Consider the following 15809-nt stretch of genomic DNA (forward strand, 5'->3'; position numbering starts at 1 on the left):
AGCTCAAGAGATGCATTTAGATGCTGACAGGAAGGATTAGATAGAGAAAGAGAGGGTGAGGATGCAGGCAGGGAGGGCTGCTCTTGAGGAGGGGAGGGCTGGGGGCCCAGGGACATGGGAGGCGCTGCTCAGAGGGAGAAGGTGTGTCTGCCCACTGGAGGGCCATGGAGGGGGTGGAAGCAGGCTCAGAGGCAGGCACGTCTGTGGATTTAGATGTAGATGCTCAAGAGCTATTGAATAAATAAGTTCTCCTGCAGGGATTTACAGATTTACAGAGGTTTACTCCACCAGAGTTCAGTGTGACCACGAACACCCCGAGCACATCCTGGCTGCAGTCCTCAGGGTCCTTGTACAGGAGCCAGCGGTGAGCGGGTGGGGACTGTGCGCCCCCACCCCACAAGGAGAAGCCCAGTGCCCAAGGGGAGGGTGGGTTGCAGTCCACTCTCTCTGTATCCTGGCACCACCCTATGGTGGATAACTTGACATCACCAGCCATGGGCTTGCTCACTCCTGTCCCGAGCTAGTGGGTATCCCCCTTGCCAGTCACGTGACTTCCCATGCCATATTCATTTGGACCAACACACCATGTGCTCCATAGGATGGGGCAGAAACCTGGGGCGGGTGCTCTAGAGACCCACGTATGCCAGGCACCATGGGGTTTCTGACACGTGGGGAAGCTGAGGCCCAAGAAGGTTAGTTAGCAACAGCTCATTATCCACATAGGTGACCAAGTGTGTAAAACACTTATGTATATATGTTGTTTGTCTGCTGATGCAGTGCTGCCTTTTTCTGTAGGTGGCTGGGGTGTTAGAGCTGGGGGCTAAGACTAAGGCTTCACGCAGGTTCACCTCTTCCTCTCTCCTCTTGTCTTTTTTCCTTGTTCAGTCTACACTCTTGAGTGCAGAGCCAAGTATTACAGGCATGCTCAGTCGTGTCTGACTCTGTGCAACCCCAAGGACCGTAGCCCACCAGGCTCTTCTGTCCACGGGATGTCCCAGGCAAGAATAGTGGAGTGGGTTGCCATTTCCTACTCCAGGGGATCTTCCTGACCCCAGGATCAAACCTGCATCTTTTGCATCCCCTACATTGACAGGCAAATTCTTTACCACTGTGCCACCTGGGAAGCCTAGTGTCAAGTATACCACATTGTTTGACCCTTGGTACATGCTGTTCCTACTGTATAGAATATTGTTTTTTGGAGGAGTTTTATGGACCAAAGCTTCCCCCTGTGATCTATATGTTGAAGCCCGAAGCACCAGTATCTTAGAATGTGATTGTATTTGGAAAGGGAGTCTTTAAAGAGGTAATTAAGGTTAAATGACACTGTAAGGGTGGCGTCCCAATCCATCATGACTGGTGTCGTCGTAAGTAGAAGAGACGCATGGAGCAAAGGCCCTGAGAGGACATAGCAGGAAGGCAGTCATCTGAAAGCTGAAGAGAGGCCTCAGAAGAAACCAAGCCAGTAGCTTGACCTGGACCTTCTAGCCTCCAGGGCTATGAGGGAATAACTTTGTGTTATTTAAGCAACCCAGTCTGTGATATTTTGTTGTGAGAGCCCTAGCAAACTAATACAAGACAATCAATTATTTTCTATACATGAATAATTGTTTCTTATAAGAGATTTAAGTACCTAGGTATACCAAGCAAATGTGAAAGTCCCCCTTCAAAACTCCTTTCTTTTTTCACTCCCTTCCTCAGAGGGTACCATTTCCTACCTTTGCTTTCTGCATAGGCACATTTGTATTATTATGTAAATGAGATTTAGCCAAGGATATTTTTCTACAGCTTGCATTTTTTTTCATTTCACAATAACACAGAGATTTGCTCTGTCAGCACAAAAAAAGTCTTATTGTTTATAAACAGTGTTTTAACGTCTGTGCTATCTCAGTTTATTTAAACATGTTGATGGGCTATTTCCAAGGTTTTCTTTTAATGAACATCTATGCAAAATCATATTTCTGCATGGAATTGTTGTATCAAAAGCATCAGTGCATTTTATTTTGTTTTAATGTTGAGTTTATTCAGTTAACTTTTAATAGGTAAACAATGATATGATTTTAAGCATGAAAGGGTTTAAAGAAAAAGCGTTTACAGCTATCCTGTCCTCCAACCCCCACCTCTCAACAGTACTCCCCTTCCTGTGCACACTTTCAGCTTATTTATCTTTTTCAAATGATTTTACAATAAAAAAGAAATATGTTTTCCTTCTTCTTCCTCTCTGTGTAAAGAGAGTTCAATATATACATTGTTCTGAAGCTTGATTTTTTTCTACTTATTATAATTGGAGGCCTTTCTACATCAGAATATAGAGCACGTCCTCATCCTTTATAAAAGCTGCACAGTACCCCATGGTTCAGATGCATCATAATCTACTTAACTAGATTCCTATTAACGCTCAGTTAGTTTGTTTTTCGTTTCTTGTGTTCCAAACAAGGCTGCAATCAATAGCTCGCGGTTCATGCATTTTAGATTTTGATAAATTGCCTCCCGATATACTTTTGATGCCTTTGTCTGTCTAGCAAAATCAGTCTTTGAATGGCCTCTGCAAGCTTCCTCCCCACACAGTCGCTCACTCTCTGGCCTGCACCTCCTACACCTGCTAGGACTTCTCTGGGTGCACTGGCCCCGCTGCACGCTCATGTGGTGGTTGGTGGATACGTTTTTCCTGACTGTACTGAGTGGAAACCTCTTCAAGGACAGAGATCGTGTCTTGGTCATCTCTGTATCACCAGGGCCAAGCACAGGCTCAGCATATAGTAGGTACTTAATAAATAACATAGGAGAGGCAGAAGTGAATGTGGGTAGAAATAAGTAGCATTCCGATTTGCCATGGGTCACCTGAGTGTTCACCTGAGGCGGTACGTGCAAAAGAGCAAAGATTGATGACCCCGACTCTTCTGCCCTCGTTGGGCCATTACAGATTTAGTGCAGACATGCCTTGTGGCTGGTTGACTGGAAGTGCTGCTTGGAGCAATCCAGGAAGAATGCCTGTTGTTTGCCCTGGCTTCACATTTAATAGCACATGGGTTTCTAACATCATTACCCTCATCATCCCTCAAAAAGGGGTACAGATTAAAGCCACGGGGAGAGAGCATTTTCAATTAACTGGTCTTACCTCAATTTCCTGATACGAGTTGTTGATCATGGCTATTAGCATATTGAGCAGCACGACCACCATGGTGACGTTATAAACGCCGTAGAGAACATAGCCGATGTTCTCGATGAATTTGTGGTCATATTTCAGCACCACCGAGATCACTTCCGACAAGCCAAAGATGGACCAAAATAAGGTTTTGAAGCTTTCTTCAACCCTAGAAGGAAACAGACTGTCCTCTTAGGCAGTTTGCATCAACTGGCAACTTTCACCGGAGAGTTGCCATCATCCAGACATCAGTGGTTACTCTGGAGTGGGGCTGGGGCTGCTGGCTGGTGCCTGGATTCTCAAACCATGAGATATTCAGGTTCCTAAGAAAACTTGAAAGGACACAGTAAAGGGCAGGCTCTTTCTTTCCCGTTCAATCCTTTTATTGGGGCTCTTGGCTACAGCAGCAGTTCTTATCTGGTTGCAATTACTTTAACATTTAAAATTAACTACCAGGGCAAATGTTTGTCCTTGTAGGTTATTAGCCTCAGAAAGAACACTCTTCCTTCAATAGCCTCTTGAGTGTTTCTTCTCAAACTATCCAGCCCCACAGGAAAGAGGATGGTGTTTGTGAATGGAGCCAGCATCACTGGTGACTGGGGCTTGCTGGTCACTGTCACTCTTAAGCCTCATGACCACCTCTTCAATGGGCTGGCTTATTACCTCCATTTGACAGATGGAAGGAGTGATTCCAAGACCTTTCCCTGCCTTTCCCAGGAGCACTCAGCTGGCAAGTGTGGGTACAAATCCAGGTCTGAGATTTTCAAAAGTAGGGCCTTCAAACCACTAAGCTTTACCTCGACCCTGGCTCTGGGTAGTGAGGCCAGCCTCATATATTGGGTGCTCTAATCTAGGGATGAGTTTTCAGGAATGAGAGTTATGAGTCTGGTGTGTCCATGTTGATCAGATTCACCAGCTAAAGGCCTAAACCTCCCACTGCAGCTCAAGAGGCTGCTCATGCTGTGAGGGCAGCCCAGGGGAGAGCTGGCTTTTAGGACACTGCTCTTTGATGCTTCTGAGATAACCAAGTTACCAAGATACCTTGGTTTTAAGAGTAGCGTTCAAGTCCATTTCATAGTCTATACTTTGTGGTTCTGACCCTATATCAGGTTTGTGACACATAATTCAATTTAAAAGCTGGGTTTTGGTTGGGTGCTTTAGAGAATGCATGTGTGTGATATCTGAAGGGTTAAGTGCAGGTATTTTAGTTTGCATCCAGATTTTGGGTACTATTATGAGAAAGCACTTTCTTTTTTCTCTTTAACATTTCAGACTTTTAGCACTCACCCACAAATGGCCAGGATTAGCTAGGTCTTGGGGAAAAAAACAGCATTTTTTAGAGGATTGGTATTTATTTGACAAGATGTACAAAAATACTAGTATTCGTCACTTGGGCTAAAAATCCAACACTGACTTGCATGAATTTTCAGCTTTCCTGTGTGTATGTATGTTTGTGTGTGTGTGTGAGAGAGAGAGAGAAGGAGTGTGTGTGTGTGTGTGTGTGTGTGTGTGTGTGTGGCTGGGTGTGTGGGTGTACATGTTGGTGTGTCTAGCCAGCTGTTTGCTCATTCCCCGTGAATCCCAGAGTCTGAAGCCTGAACACTGAACTGAGTTTTTGTTGCCATCGTCTGTTTCTGGTTTCTTTGAAATCTGTGAGTTTGGAATATTTAATTTAACTTGGTTTTAGTAAGAAGGAGTTTAGGGGTTCATCAATAACAACTGGGTATCGAGGGCTCATGTTAGAGCTCCAGCGCCTGATGCTAATTCTGCTCACATGAGATGCAGCATCCGTTTTCTGTGAAAAAGATGCCGTTCAGTGTGTGGGCATGATTCACTGCCGGTGTTGCCTTCCATTAAGAAGCAGTCTTTCGGTGATCACCCTTGTGGAAGGGAACAGTGGCAGAGAGAGTCTAAAACCACTGAATGAGCCACAAATCAGAATGGAAGGAGATGGCAGGATGTCATTTCTCTGACACTTGGTCCCTGCCTAACAGGGTCTGGCGGAAACCAGAGGACATGTTCTCCAAGGGAGGGGGGCTGGGCAGACAGGTACTGGTCCAGGGTAACGCACTTACCGGGAGCAACTGAAGAAATGGATGATACGTTTAACTGAGAGACACTTTACAGAACTTAATTTTCCCTTTCTTACCTTGAAAACCCTACCAACCTTTGGCTGTCATAAATGAAGCAGGCCATTCTGGAATACATCTGGGGAAAATCTTCTGCATTTTGATTGGGTAAATGGCCTAGATTTGGCATGCATTTTGTTCTCATTTGCTTTTTGCTGTAAATTTCGTTACTAAGCTGTGATTTACCCCTGGTACCTTCACTTAGGCATTCTATGTTAATAATCTGGAGGAGGAAGAGATTGCCCACGAAGCAGTATGTGTTCCACTAAGAGAAGAATATTTACAGACCCCTAAACCTCTGCTTTGGTCCCTTCTCTAACACCTCACCCCACACCCCCAAGGCTTAGAATGCAGATCTGTTCAATTTGTTGTCTGGCTGTCAGACAGTCTTTACACCAGTTTCATTTCTATTCTATGGCTTTAGAAGTCGCCTCTGGACTTGAACTTGGCCATGACCTCCAGGAGAATCTAATTATAAGTGGCCTAGACTCAATGGGACTGCCAGAGTGGAAATGCGCCCCTCCAAAGCAGTAAGCCTCAACGTTGGGCTGGGCAGGAAGGGATCTTAGCCAAACTATGCATTTTTAGCAAAGTCTTCTAAGTTCTTTAGAGAGTGTCTGTAGCCCTTGCTTCCTCTCATCACGGAGCAGAAGGTGTTGCAGTAAGAAGGACTTCCGTTAAGGAAAAGCTGGGCCCATTGTCTCAATCATCCATAACGGCTAGATTCATTACTGGGGTCTCTTGAGTCTTTCATTTGTACTCATGGCCTGTGATGTGAACATTTGGTGGACTAACTGGATAGACTGTTTTTGCTGTTGTTGTTTCCCAGACGGGATCTTATGGGCTGAGTTTATGCCCAATTAGCTGGGTTAAGTGGTAAATGGCAAGCAATACAATATGTTGTCCATGCATATAACTAAATTCTAAGTGGAACTGAACCGTTTAATGTTTAAAAATTACATAGTCAAAAAGCCAGAATAAGATATTAATATTTATATAATCTTGGTCTGGGAGAAGTTTCAGAGACTAAAAAGGGAAAGATGGAAAGGCATGCAAACATAAAGCTTGACTTGTACATGTTGAAAACATATTAAGTAAAATTATAAGGCAAAAGACTGAGGAAAGGATTTGCAGCACATATGACAACGGGTGATGTCTTTCTGACATAAAGAGCTCTTATAAATTGATATGAAATGACAGACATCCTTGCTGAAAAATAAATGGGGGACACAATCTTCCATGAAAACTTGATGCTTTTTGTGGTGACAACAGCTCCACAAGTAACTTAATAGATCAGGTTAGTGGCATCTTCTGGTTTAATATGTAGTAGGCAATAAATGAAACTTGTCCTCCCTGCCCTGTGTTACCTTGACCTTGGAAACCCATAATAATATATTCTTAGAGAGAAGGCCCCAAGATCTTGGGCATTGGAGCTAGCCCCAATGTCATGTGCGGTTATGATACTCTGAGTCATGTACCCATCATCACTCGTAATTTTCAGGAGCTATGGGGTACAGGGCATGGGGCAGAAGACCAGTCACTGCAGAGGTCTGGGGCTGCCTTTCAAGAAGAAAGTATCTTGTGGTTGATTTAGTTGATATTCACCATGAGGCCACTCCTTTCACAAAAAGCCCCCACTCTCAGATGGCTGGTCTCTAGGCTAAATTTGAGGTTCTTTACTGATAGGGGTGGGAGCTGCCGGTTCTTTATTTGCTCCCACCCACCCTGGCTATTTACCAAGCTTGCCACAGTTTCCTGCAGTTGGGTCAGTCACGGGACTCTTCATAGAGATGGCTGGAGGAGTAAGAAAGCAAAGATGCATGCCTGGCTTCGAATCCCAGCCCTGTTATGCACTGCCTGTAAGAACTCGAGCATGTTACAAAACCTGCTTGAGCCTCAGTTTCCTGTGCTATGAAAGGGATAGTGATGCTTGATTATTAAGTTGCTGTAAGATTAAATGGAACAACCCACGTAAAGTGTATAGTAAGGGTCCAATAAATGGTATCTATTATTTTTATTCATGTGTTTATTTGCTGAACATTCACTGAACTCTGCTTACTTGCCAGCCACCCTACAGAGCGGGATGCAGGATGCACAGAACTGGTTTGTTTCTGTGGAGGTTCCAGGCTAAAGCAAGCCCCCTGGTGTGAGCAAGTGCTAGCGGGCTGTGGGCGGGGATACTTTGGCCACCTTGCCCTACCCACGAACAACACGTCCAAGTCCATCAGCCCTCAGGGGCTTCCACACGCGGCTGAATGGAGTTAATCCAGCAGCATATTGACTTTTCTGAACAAGGTTCATTTTACTTGCTGTCTGCAAAGATCATCACCAACCCTTGATTTCATGCAAATGCTCTTTCTGATTTCTCCACCCTGTGCTGTCTTTGGTTGTTTGACTCCTGCCTTGCTGTAGAAGGGGCTGAGGTTTCATCAATAGGTCACCCTAGCATAAAAAGTGCTTCTAATGAAGTCAAAGGGGAAGAGTGCCTGGGGGTGATATTGAGTAGACTCTGATTCACCCTCTTACTGGGCGGGGTGTGTGTGGGGGAAGGTTGGGGCTGACTTGTCATGCAGAAGGCAAGGAGGAGATAATCCGCTCTCTACCAGGCTGTCTCGCCTGGATAATAGGAATTTAATAATAGGTTGCCTGAAAAGGCAAAGAACAAACAAGGTGAAGATTTGGGGTGATTGTTATGGAAATCACTGCTGCTTTAGAATACCACAAGGCCTTTCCCCCCAGTGTCATGGAACTCTGTTCCCCAACTCCAAACAGTTCAGTTCGGCTACCTACCCAAGTCTGCAAGTGCATGCATGCGTGCATGCTAAATCACTTCATCTGTGTTCAACTCTGTGTGACCCTATGGACTGTAGCCCGCTAGGCTCCTCTGTCCATGGGATTAAAAGCAACTTCAAATTAAGCGGGAGTTTCAACTCCTGAAAGGCTGTTTCTCAAATTGTAAGACAATAGCTGGCCTTGAGCTAGAGTTCTGCTGAAGCAGGAACAATACTCACCTGCCTCCCAGTGGGGGCTGTGAGGTGCTTGGAATCCAGAAAGACACCACATGAGGGCTATGCCTCTCCAGTGAGAAGCTCTTGCACCAGGCTTGAGGGTGGTCAGGGCAGGAGAGTTCAGTGCCTGAGGAAGTCTGGACTGCACCCCTGGCATGCCCTCTGATTCACCTCTTGGTTCATCTTGGGCCCTGAATGAGGAGTGATTTAGATGGTCCAGTAGTTGAGGAGTCTGGCCCCAGAATCAGGGCTGAGGAACTGGGGTGCACAGAGCCTGGGTTGATTCATGCTGAGGGCCCACCTCTCTCCCAGGGAGCCTGGTTGCCCCTTGAGGGCAGAGCTGTGTTTCCTTCTTCCTTAAAGTCCCAGACCTAGTACAGAACTTGGTACAATGAAGGTACTCAATAAACTCATGGTCCTTTGAATGAATGAGTCCCCACTGCACATTCCAATTTCCTGCTCCTGATCCCAGTGTTGCAGGGAGGCTCCGGTGAAGCAGTCAGAGTGCAGGTTCTATGTCTGACTGTGAGCTTTTGGCTAAATAATGTAGCCTCTCTGTGCCTCATTTTTTCTAGCTTCAGAATGGGAAAACAATCTCTACCTCATAGGGTTGTGGAGAAGGCAATGGCAACCCACTCCAGTATTCTTGCCTGGAGAATCCCAGGGACAGAGGAGCTGGTAGGCTGCCATCTATGGGGTTGCACAGAGTTGGACACGACTGAAGTGACTCAGCAGCAGCAGCAGCAGCATAGGCTTGTGGTGAGGATTAAATGAGTTAATGGAATGCTTGTGAGGTGACCAAAATACTGCTTGGCACATAACAAATATGCAATAAATGTGGCTAATGTCAGCATGGTCCCCCCTCTCCCCCAACCCTTAGCTGCAAAGGTTCCAGCATCACGTTGACTCTTGTACCCTATAATCAATTCTCAGAATAATCCTTTGAAACTATGAATCATATCATGCCTCTTTTCCTTAACAGCTTCCCATAGGCTAACAGCTGAATCTAGTCACCCAGCTGGGGCTCCCCTGACCTCATGCTGGCTCGCCCCTCACTCAGGGTCCTGTGTGCTTGTCCCTCTGCCAGGATCACCCTTCCCCTTCCTCCCCACATGGCCGTCCCCTTCATTCTTCTCAGCCCTTAAACTGTAACCTTGATTGTCACCTGGTCAGGTCAGCCTTCTCTGATCAAGTCTGAAGGAGGTCCTTTCCTGATTATTATCTCAGATGATAAAGAATCTGCCTGCAATGCAGGAGACCTGGGCTCAATCCCTGTCAGGGAAGATCCCATGGACAAGGAAATGGCTCCCCACTCCAGTATTCTTGCCTGGAGAATCCCATGGACAGAGGACCCTGGCCGGCTATAGTGCATGGGGTCATGAGACACAACTGAGGGACTAACACTTTCACTTTCATGATGTTTCTACTTCCTTCCTAGCTCTTCTCACTTAATTTAAAATGTTCTGGGACTTCTCTGGTGCTCCAGTGGTTAAGTCTCTGCCGTTCCGATGCAAGAGGTGTGGATTTGATCCCTGTTTGGGGGACAAAGATCCCACATGCCATGTGGCATGGCCAAAAATGTTCTCATTTGTCTTTTTGTTTGTTTTCTCACCATCAACATCATTTTCCCTCTTTTCCCATTCACAGAGCACTGTGACCTCCAGGTGGTCATGACTTGCTCACAGCTCTTCCACCAATGCCCAGAACAGGGCACGGCTCAGACTGGGGTCTCAGGAGAGATCTTTCATCAATGAATGATTAAAGCTGGGAAACCGAGGCATGCTGTGATTTGTCTTATCCAGCTTGCCTCAGACTCACCTCATAGCTAGCTGTTTTTCTGTTAATATTCTAGAGTGAGCCCTGGACAGTCCAGTTTTCTGTCACTCTGTCACTTTGAAGAATGACAGGTACACCTTATTTCCATCTTGGAGTTGCATTTTGGTGAATAAAAGGTTGAAATTTCCTTGTTTAAGATGTTGCAAGTCAGTCTGAGAATAAGATAGAGGCGTGCCCGCAAATATGCTCTGAAGGCGTCATCCAAAAAAGCACATTTCCTGTGTTCCGTCAAGTCTTTTTCCTCACAACTTTGCAGGCTCTTGGCCTGTTCCGGAAGCTCAAAGGTAGCAGCCTTTAAGAATTCATGTCATGAATAAACATGAGGAGAGGGTATAAATAAACATTATATGATAGCAGAATGTCTGCTGTAATAGGTATAATAGAATATAATAGAATAATAGGTAATAATTCTAAAACTCAGGGAAAGATATATATTTTTATCACTTCTTAGAGGATTATGTGAAGATAAGTTATATTAGGCCCAAATTATTAATTTTTTTGACACATAAAGGTTATTCCCAGATGCCCAGCCTTTCTGAGTCTGACCTGAGCCCCAGCATTGACCACTGCCATCTCCTCCATCAAGTCTTCAATCTCTCTGGGCTAGTTTCCCTCATGAAAATGGGTACAATGAGCTCTCTCATTCCCCCCAAACCCTTAAGCCTTACTTGAATGTATAAGATGAAAGATGAGATGATAACTTTCAAATATAATACAGAACGATAACACTTCCATATTGGGGATGCCCATATTGCAACATAGACCCAGCACCCTGGGAAAACCTCTCCTCCATAGTGTCCAGGAGGCTGACCCCACTCCACGTTTCCACCTGCAAACTCCCTCAGCATGCTCGGTATGAGGAACATGGCAGAGGCCACGGTCCCATGATGCTGTTCTGACTTCTCCTGACTGGCTGCTGGTTACAGTGAGTTGCAGGAGGGCAGACAACGCCATTCAAACTCAGCTGCCCCAGCAGGTCCTCCTCTGCAGGCAGGCCCTTCTTGCAGATGTGGCCCTTTGCTCTCAGGAGGCCCCTCTGGCTCATCACTCCCTTCTGAATGTTTCCGGGCCTATATGGCTCACCCGACCATCTCCTTTTCCTCCCTTCCTTGGGTCACGGAAGTCTCAGGCTCTTCTGTTTACAAAGCACAATATGACACTTATAGCTCAAGAGCCCTCTTCACCCCTTCAGCAGGTCTCTGCTGTCCCTTGGTACTGAGGATGGGCCCTCCTCAAGGCCCCCATTGTTCCTCCAGTCCTTTAGTGGTCCACGTATGGACCACTTCATGCATGCTTCTGGAAGATAGTTTGGAGTGTCTGACTTCAGCTCTGCTGGGTGTGGGTTCTGGGAAAGGCCAAACAAAGCCCCTATTCCTTTCTCCAGGCACTGGGAACTTACCCTCTTTCCCATGATACCCTCTTGATTCTCTTTCTACATCCTTTTAGGGCCTAATCAACATCAGAACCTGAGAAGATCCTCCTTTCACCCCACCCACACACCCTGACATGCAGGCAGCCGCCATGACTCATCCACTCTAACCTCCTTCTCCATTGCCTGTTTTCCGTCCTGGCTGCCACCCCTTAGCGCGGACTTGCGTCCTCTCATATTGTGGTTCCTGCCACGGCCTCTTCATGCATCCATCGGCTTCCTTCAGAGCTGCATTTCTCCCAGAACATTTGCTCACTTGCAGATATGCCCTCATTCCTGTGACTGTTTGACTAATAGCTGTTTCCCAACCAGTCTGCAAGTTCCATGAGTATTTCTGCTCATTATAAAACCCCCTTTGGAGAAGGAGTCTGGTGGGCTACAGTCCATGGGGTCGCAAAGAGTCGGACACGACTGAGCGACTAACACATTCCCAACCAGTCTGCAAGTTCCATGAGTATTTCTGCTCATTATAAAACCCCCAGCACCAGGCTCAGGCCCTTCCTCTGCCTTCCAACCCACCCTTTACACTATTGTCACAGCCTCTTTGCTGGAAGCAGATAAAACCAGCTTCCTCTTTTTAAAAAGGCCTTAGAGACGCTAACACCCTATTGGGACTGACTTCTAAAGACCATCACAGTCTAGCTCCTGCTGGATTATCTGATTGAATTTTCCACCATTTCCCCAAACTCTCACCTACTTGCCTGTTTTCTTTTCACAAAGTTTACTCTTCAATGTACCATAGGCTCTAAGACAACACTTAGCATTCTAACTATAGGCTGCAACAGATGTTATGGCAGGGGATCCAGATGTTTAAACAGGAAAGGAATAGAGATCACCATTGCCTGAGGCACAGGGAAGAGCTTACCTTTGGGCAGATTTCTTAACTGTTCCTTGACCATGGGGCTCTCCCCTCAGTCTTTGTTTTTGGTTTCTAGAGTTTCTTCTGCTTCTCTTTCTGTTTCTGCATAAATGCCTTATCTTACCCATCCCCTTGGCCTGTTTCTTGGGCTGCTTCAGGGGCTTCTTCTTGCTACCTTTTGTGGCTGGACATGCTGTTTGTTGTCCCTTCCCCAGACCTTGCCACTGGAAGCGGCTTTTGCTGTTGTTAAGAAAATTCTCATATATTATGAGGCATTGAAACATCTGAACAAATCCAAACCAGGGGAATGAGGCAGCTGCTTTCTCCATTTAAAAAAAGTGCTCAGCTCCTTTACCTCAAACAGGCCTCCACAATCCTCTGTTTAGGGTCACCCCCCTCCATGAAGCCTTCCCTCACCCTGCCAGGCAGATTTCAGTGCTTCCTCCTCACTGGGCTTCCTGAGTACCCTTTGATCATGTGGTGTAAATAACTGATGCCCCCACCCTTTGTTGAAATTCCCTACTTGTCTATGAGTTCCTCAAGGATGGGAAGATTGTATTATTAATCTTTATAACCTCAGGGCCAAACAGAGAACTTGGCATGGAGTAGCTGCTCCATAACATTTGTCAAATGAATGAGCACAGTTTGGAATAGAAACATGCTTTACCCGGGGACAATCACAGGCTGCTTATTGAGAGTGGAGATAGGTAGAATCATCAAGCTCCTAAGGACAATCAAAACCTGAATTTAAGATGCCATTCTTTAGTATTTAGTGTCATAGGAAAGTGACCCAACTTTTAAAGACACTTAGCTTCTACCTTAGAGCACAGGTCCTGGTGTGGGAGTGGAGGAATTTTAGGTCAAAAGGTGGAGGACAGGCCTGAAGCCATGCAGATCTGGGTCCAAACCCTCTTCTTGGTTCTGTGGTCCTGGGCAAGTCCAGTATCTCACTGAGCCTCAGTTTCTTGGTAGTGGTGTCTGTGTTATTCCATTGTTGTGTGGGTTAAATGAGAGGGCAGATCATGTGTCTATTATGAGCTGGTCAGCCGCAGGGTGGTGCGGTGGCCCTGGGGTGCGGTATGTGTGGGCAGAGTTGCAGGGAGCCTCTTCCTCAGCCCCAGGGCTCACCTCCTGGCTGACCGGAGGGAGGAGCTGGCTCTCCTGCAGCCCCGCTGAGGTGGCTGGAGCTGACTCGGTGCCTTCTGCCTCTGGTGTGCATATGAGCTTCTGTACATAAGAGTATGGAAACTTTCCATGACTGTCAGAGAAAACAGAAGCTTCTAATTTTACCCAGCACTGCTGAAGTTCCTTTTGTTAAAATGATTCCTCAGAAATGGAATAACCTTAAGAGAGGTATTTTTTAACTAGAAATGTCTCAACCCAGCTCTGCTATGAAGTTGACTCCACGACAGCCTGTAGCAAAGATTGGCTGGGATCCCTTTTGAGGGTCAGGGCCTACATTTAATCTCCAGTCAAAACTAAGTGGGGGAGGCCAAGTTCACCCAAAGAGAAGACCAGGAGCCCATCCTGAGTCATGTCAGAGAGCCCTTCACTTTCCTGCTCTGGGACCCCTCGTTGCCCCCAGCTCCTACTCTTTTTGGGTACCTGTCCTACCTCAGTCACCAGGTAGAGTATAGGGAAACCCACCCTTTCCCTTGGCATTCTCACCAAGCTATGTGTCACTAGTGAGTCAAGGATTTTTGTCTCCCTTTTTCCAACACTGTAACTAGAGCGCTGGACCCCAAGGTCTCCATATGATCTCTAAGCAGAAAAGCTTTGCCTTATGGAATATGTGCATTCCAACAAAGGGGGCTGCAAAAGAAAACTCCAGAAAGCAAATCCTATGTGTCTACTAATTTTCATGATAACATCAAAGATATGTTCCCAATAAGAACACAATCTCTAACAGTTGGAATTGAGAACTTTAAGACTTTTTGAAAGAAAATGCATTTTCAGGAGATTTCACTTCCACTTCCTTACCCTTGTCTCAGGACACTTAGGTTTCATACTCTGAGAGCATAAAGCTGGTCTGCATACCTTCTCCTCCTCCCCTCTGGCTGTCTGCAGTATCTAACAGAATCTGACTCAGAGACAGTGAGTTGCCAGAGGTGCCTGTCTGTCATGGGCAGACAAGCCGAGCCCACTACCCAGTGGCCTGTGCACACACACCCCTGTTCTTGCACCTCCCTGAATGCCAGCTCCTGACACTGAAGCCATTGTGAAATGTAAGCAGACCTTTGGTTCTGAAGGGGAAGGGAGCAGGAAAGTTGGGAACTGCTCCTAGGATTTGACTGCTGACCATGCTCTCTGCCAGGAATGGGTGCCTATTCTGATGGCAGAGGGCCTGAAATGCTCTCAGTAAGACTCTCACTTGGCTCAGCAAGGGCTTTGCTGGTGGCTCAGACAGCAAAGAATCTGCCTGAAATGCAGGAGATCTGGGTTTGATCCCAGGTTTGGGAAGATCCCATGGAGGAGGGAATGGCTACCCACTCCAGTATTCTTGCCTGGAGAATCGCATGGTCAGAGGAGCCTGGTGCACTATAGTCCATGGGGTCGCCAAGAGTTGGACACAACTGAGCAGATAAGCGTGTACATGTAACTCAGTGGGACTGGCTCTTATGAGGTGGCCTGGGCCCTCACCCCGAGGTGAACGGATAGCGTATGGGACAGTGCTCTGTTGGTTCCTAATGGCTGACTTCCAAAGTGGACTCCTGAACAGCCCTTAGGGACCCAAGATGTCCTTGAACATGGCTGGGGTGGGGTTACCGGGGCAAAGATAGGGGTAGCGTGCCTGTAGTGTGCTCCAGCCCAAATTTCCATTCTGTAGGGTTCAGTCTTCTGACTATAGAAACAGATGAGAGGATCCATCATACCCTAACGCTCCAAAGTCCACAGACAGAGGGCCCCTGGGGGTGGGCCAAAGGGAGGATTCTGAGCTGGGCAGAGTGGCCTGGGTACGCGCTGCTATGAAGCATTCACGGGAGTCATCCAGCTTTATTGTCAGTCTTGCAGGCACTCAGAGTAGCTCTGAGCCCCTAAGTCATGCGAATCCGTTATCCTCATGTGGCTCTTTGCATATCAAGAAGATCTCGGGTTGGGGGGGAGTGATATGCTCCAGGGAGCAGTCAAAAGGTAAGAGATGACATTTACAAAAATCCATTCTTTCCTCTCTACTTCACTGCTCTATTGACTGTTTCCCTGTTCAATCAAATCCTATTCACAGCTTCACATCCCCTTTCAGGGGCTGCCAAGGCGATAAATATCCTGTCCTTTCTTTACCATGCTTGCCGCTGCCATGCCTTTTTCTCTCCCTTGCCCATTCTGGAGGGCCTGGATCCTTTCTGCTTGGGTCTCTCATGTCTACAGAGTCTCTACTCAGTTCCCAGCACCTGGGACAAACCAAGTG

General features: G+C 46.6%; 1 protein-coding gene across 1 annotated transcript in view; it reads right to left on the reverse strand.

The window, feature by feature from the left end:
• The window catches only part of TRPC7 (transient receptor potential cation channel subfamily C member 7), a 98096-nt gene that overhangs the window by 12795 nt on the left and 69492 nt on the right, over nucleotides 1-15809 (reverse strand). Inside the window, exon 7 of the mRNA XM_070457979.1 lies at nucleotides 3116-3311. Within this exon, the coding sequence (XP_070314080.1) occupies nucleotides 3116-3311 (196 nt within the window). The remainder of the gene's footprint in view (nucleotides 1-3115; nucleotides 3312-15809) is intronic.

This window comes from Odocoileus virginianus, chromosome 3, assembly GCF_023699985.2.
Source record: "Odocoileus virginianus isolate 20LAN1187 ecotype Illinois chromosome 3, Ovbor_1.2, whole genome shotgun sequence".
NCBI lineage: Eukaryota > Metazoa > Chordata > Mammalia > Artiodactyla > Cervidae > Odocoileus > Odocoileus virginianus.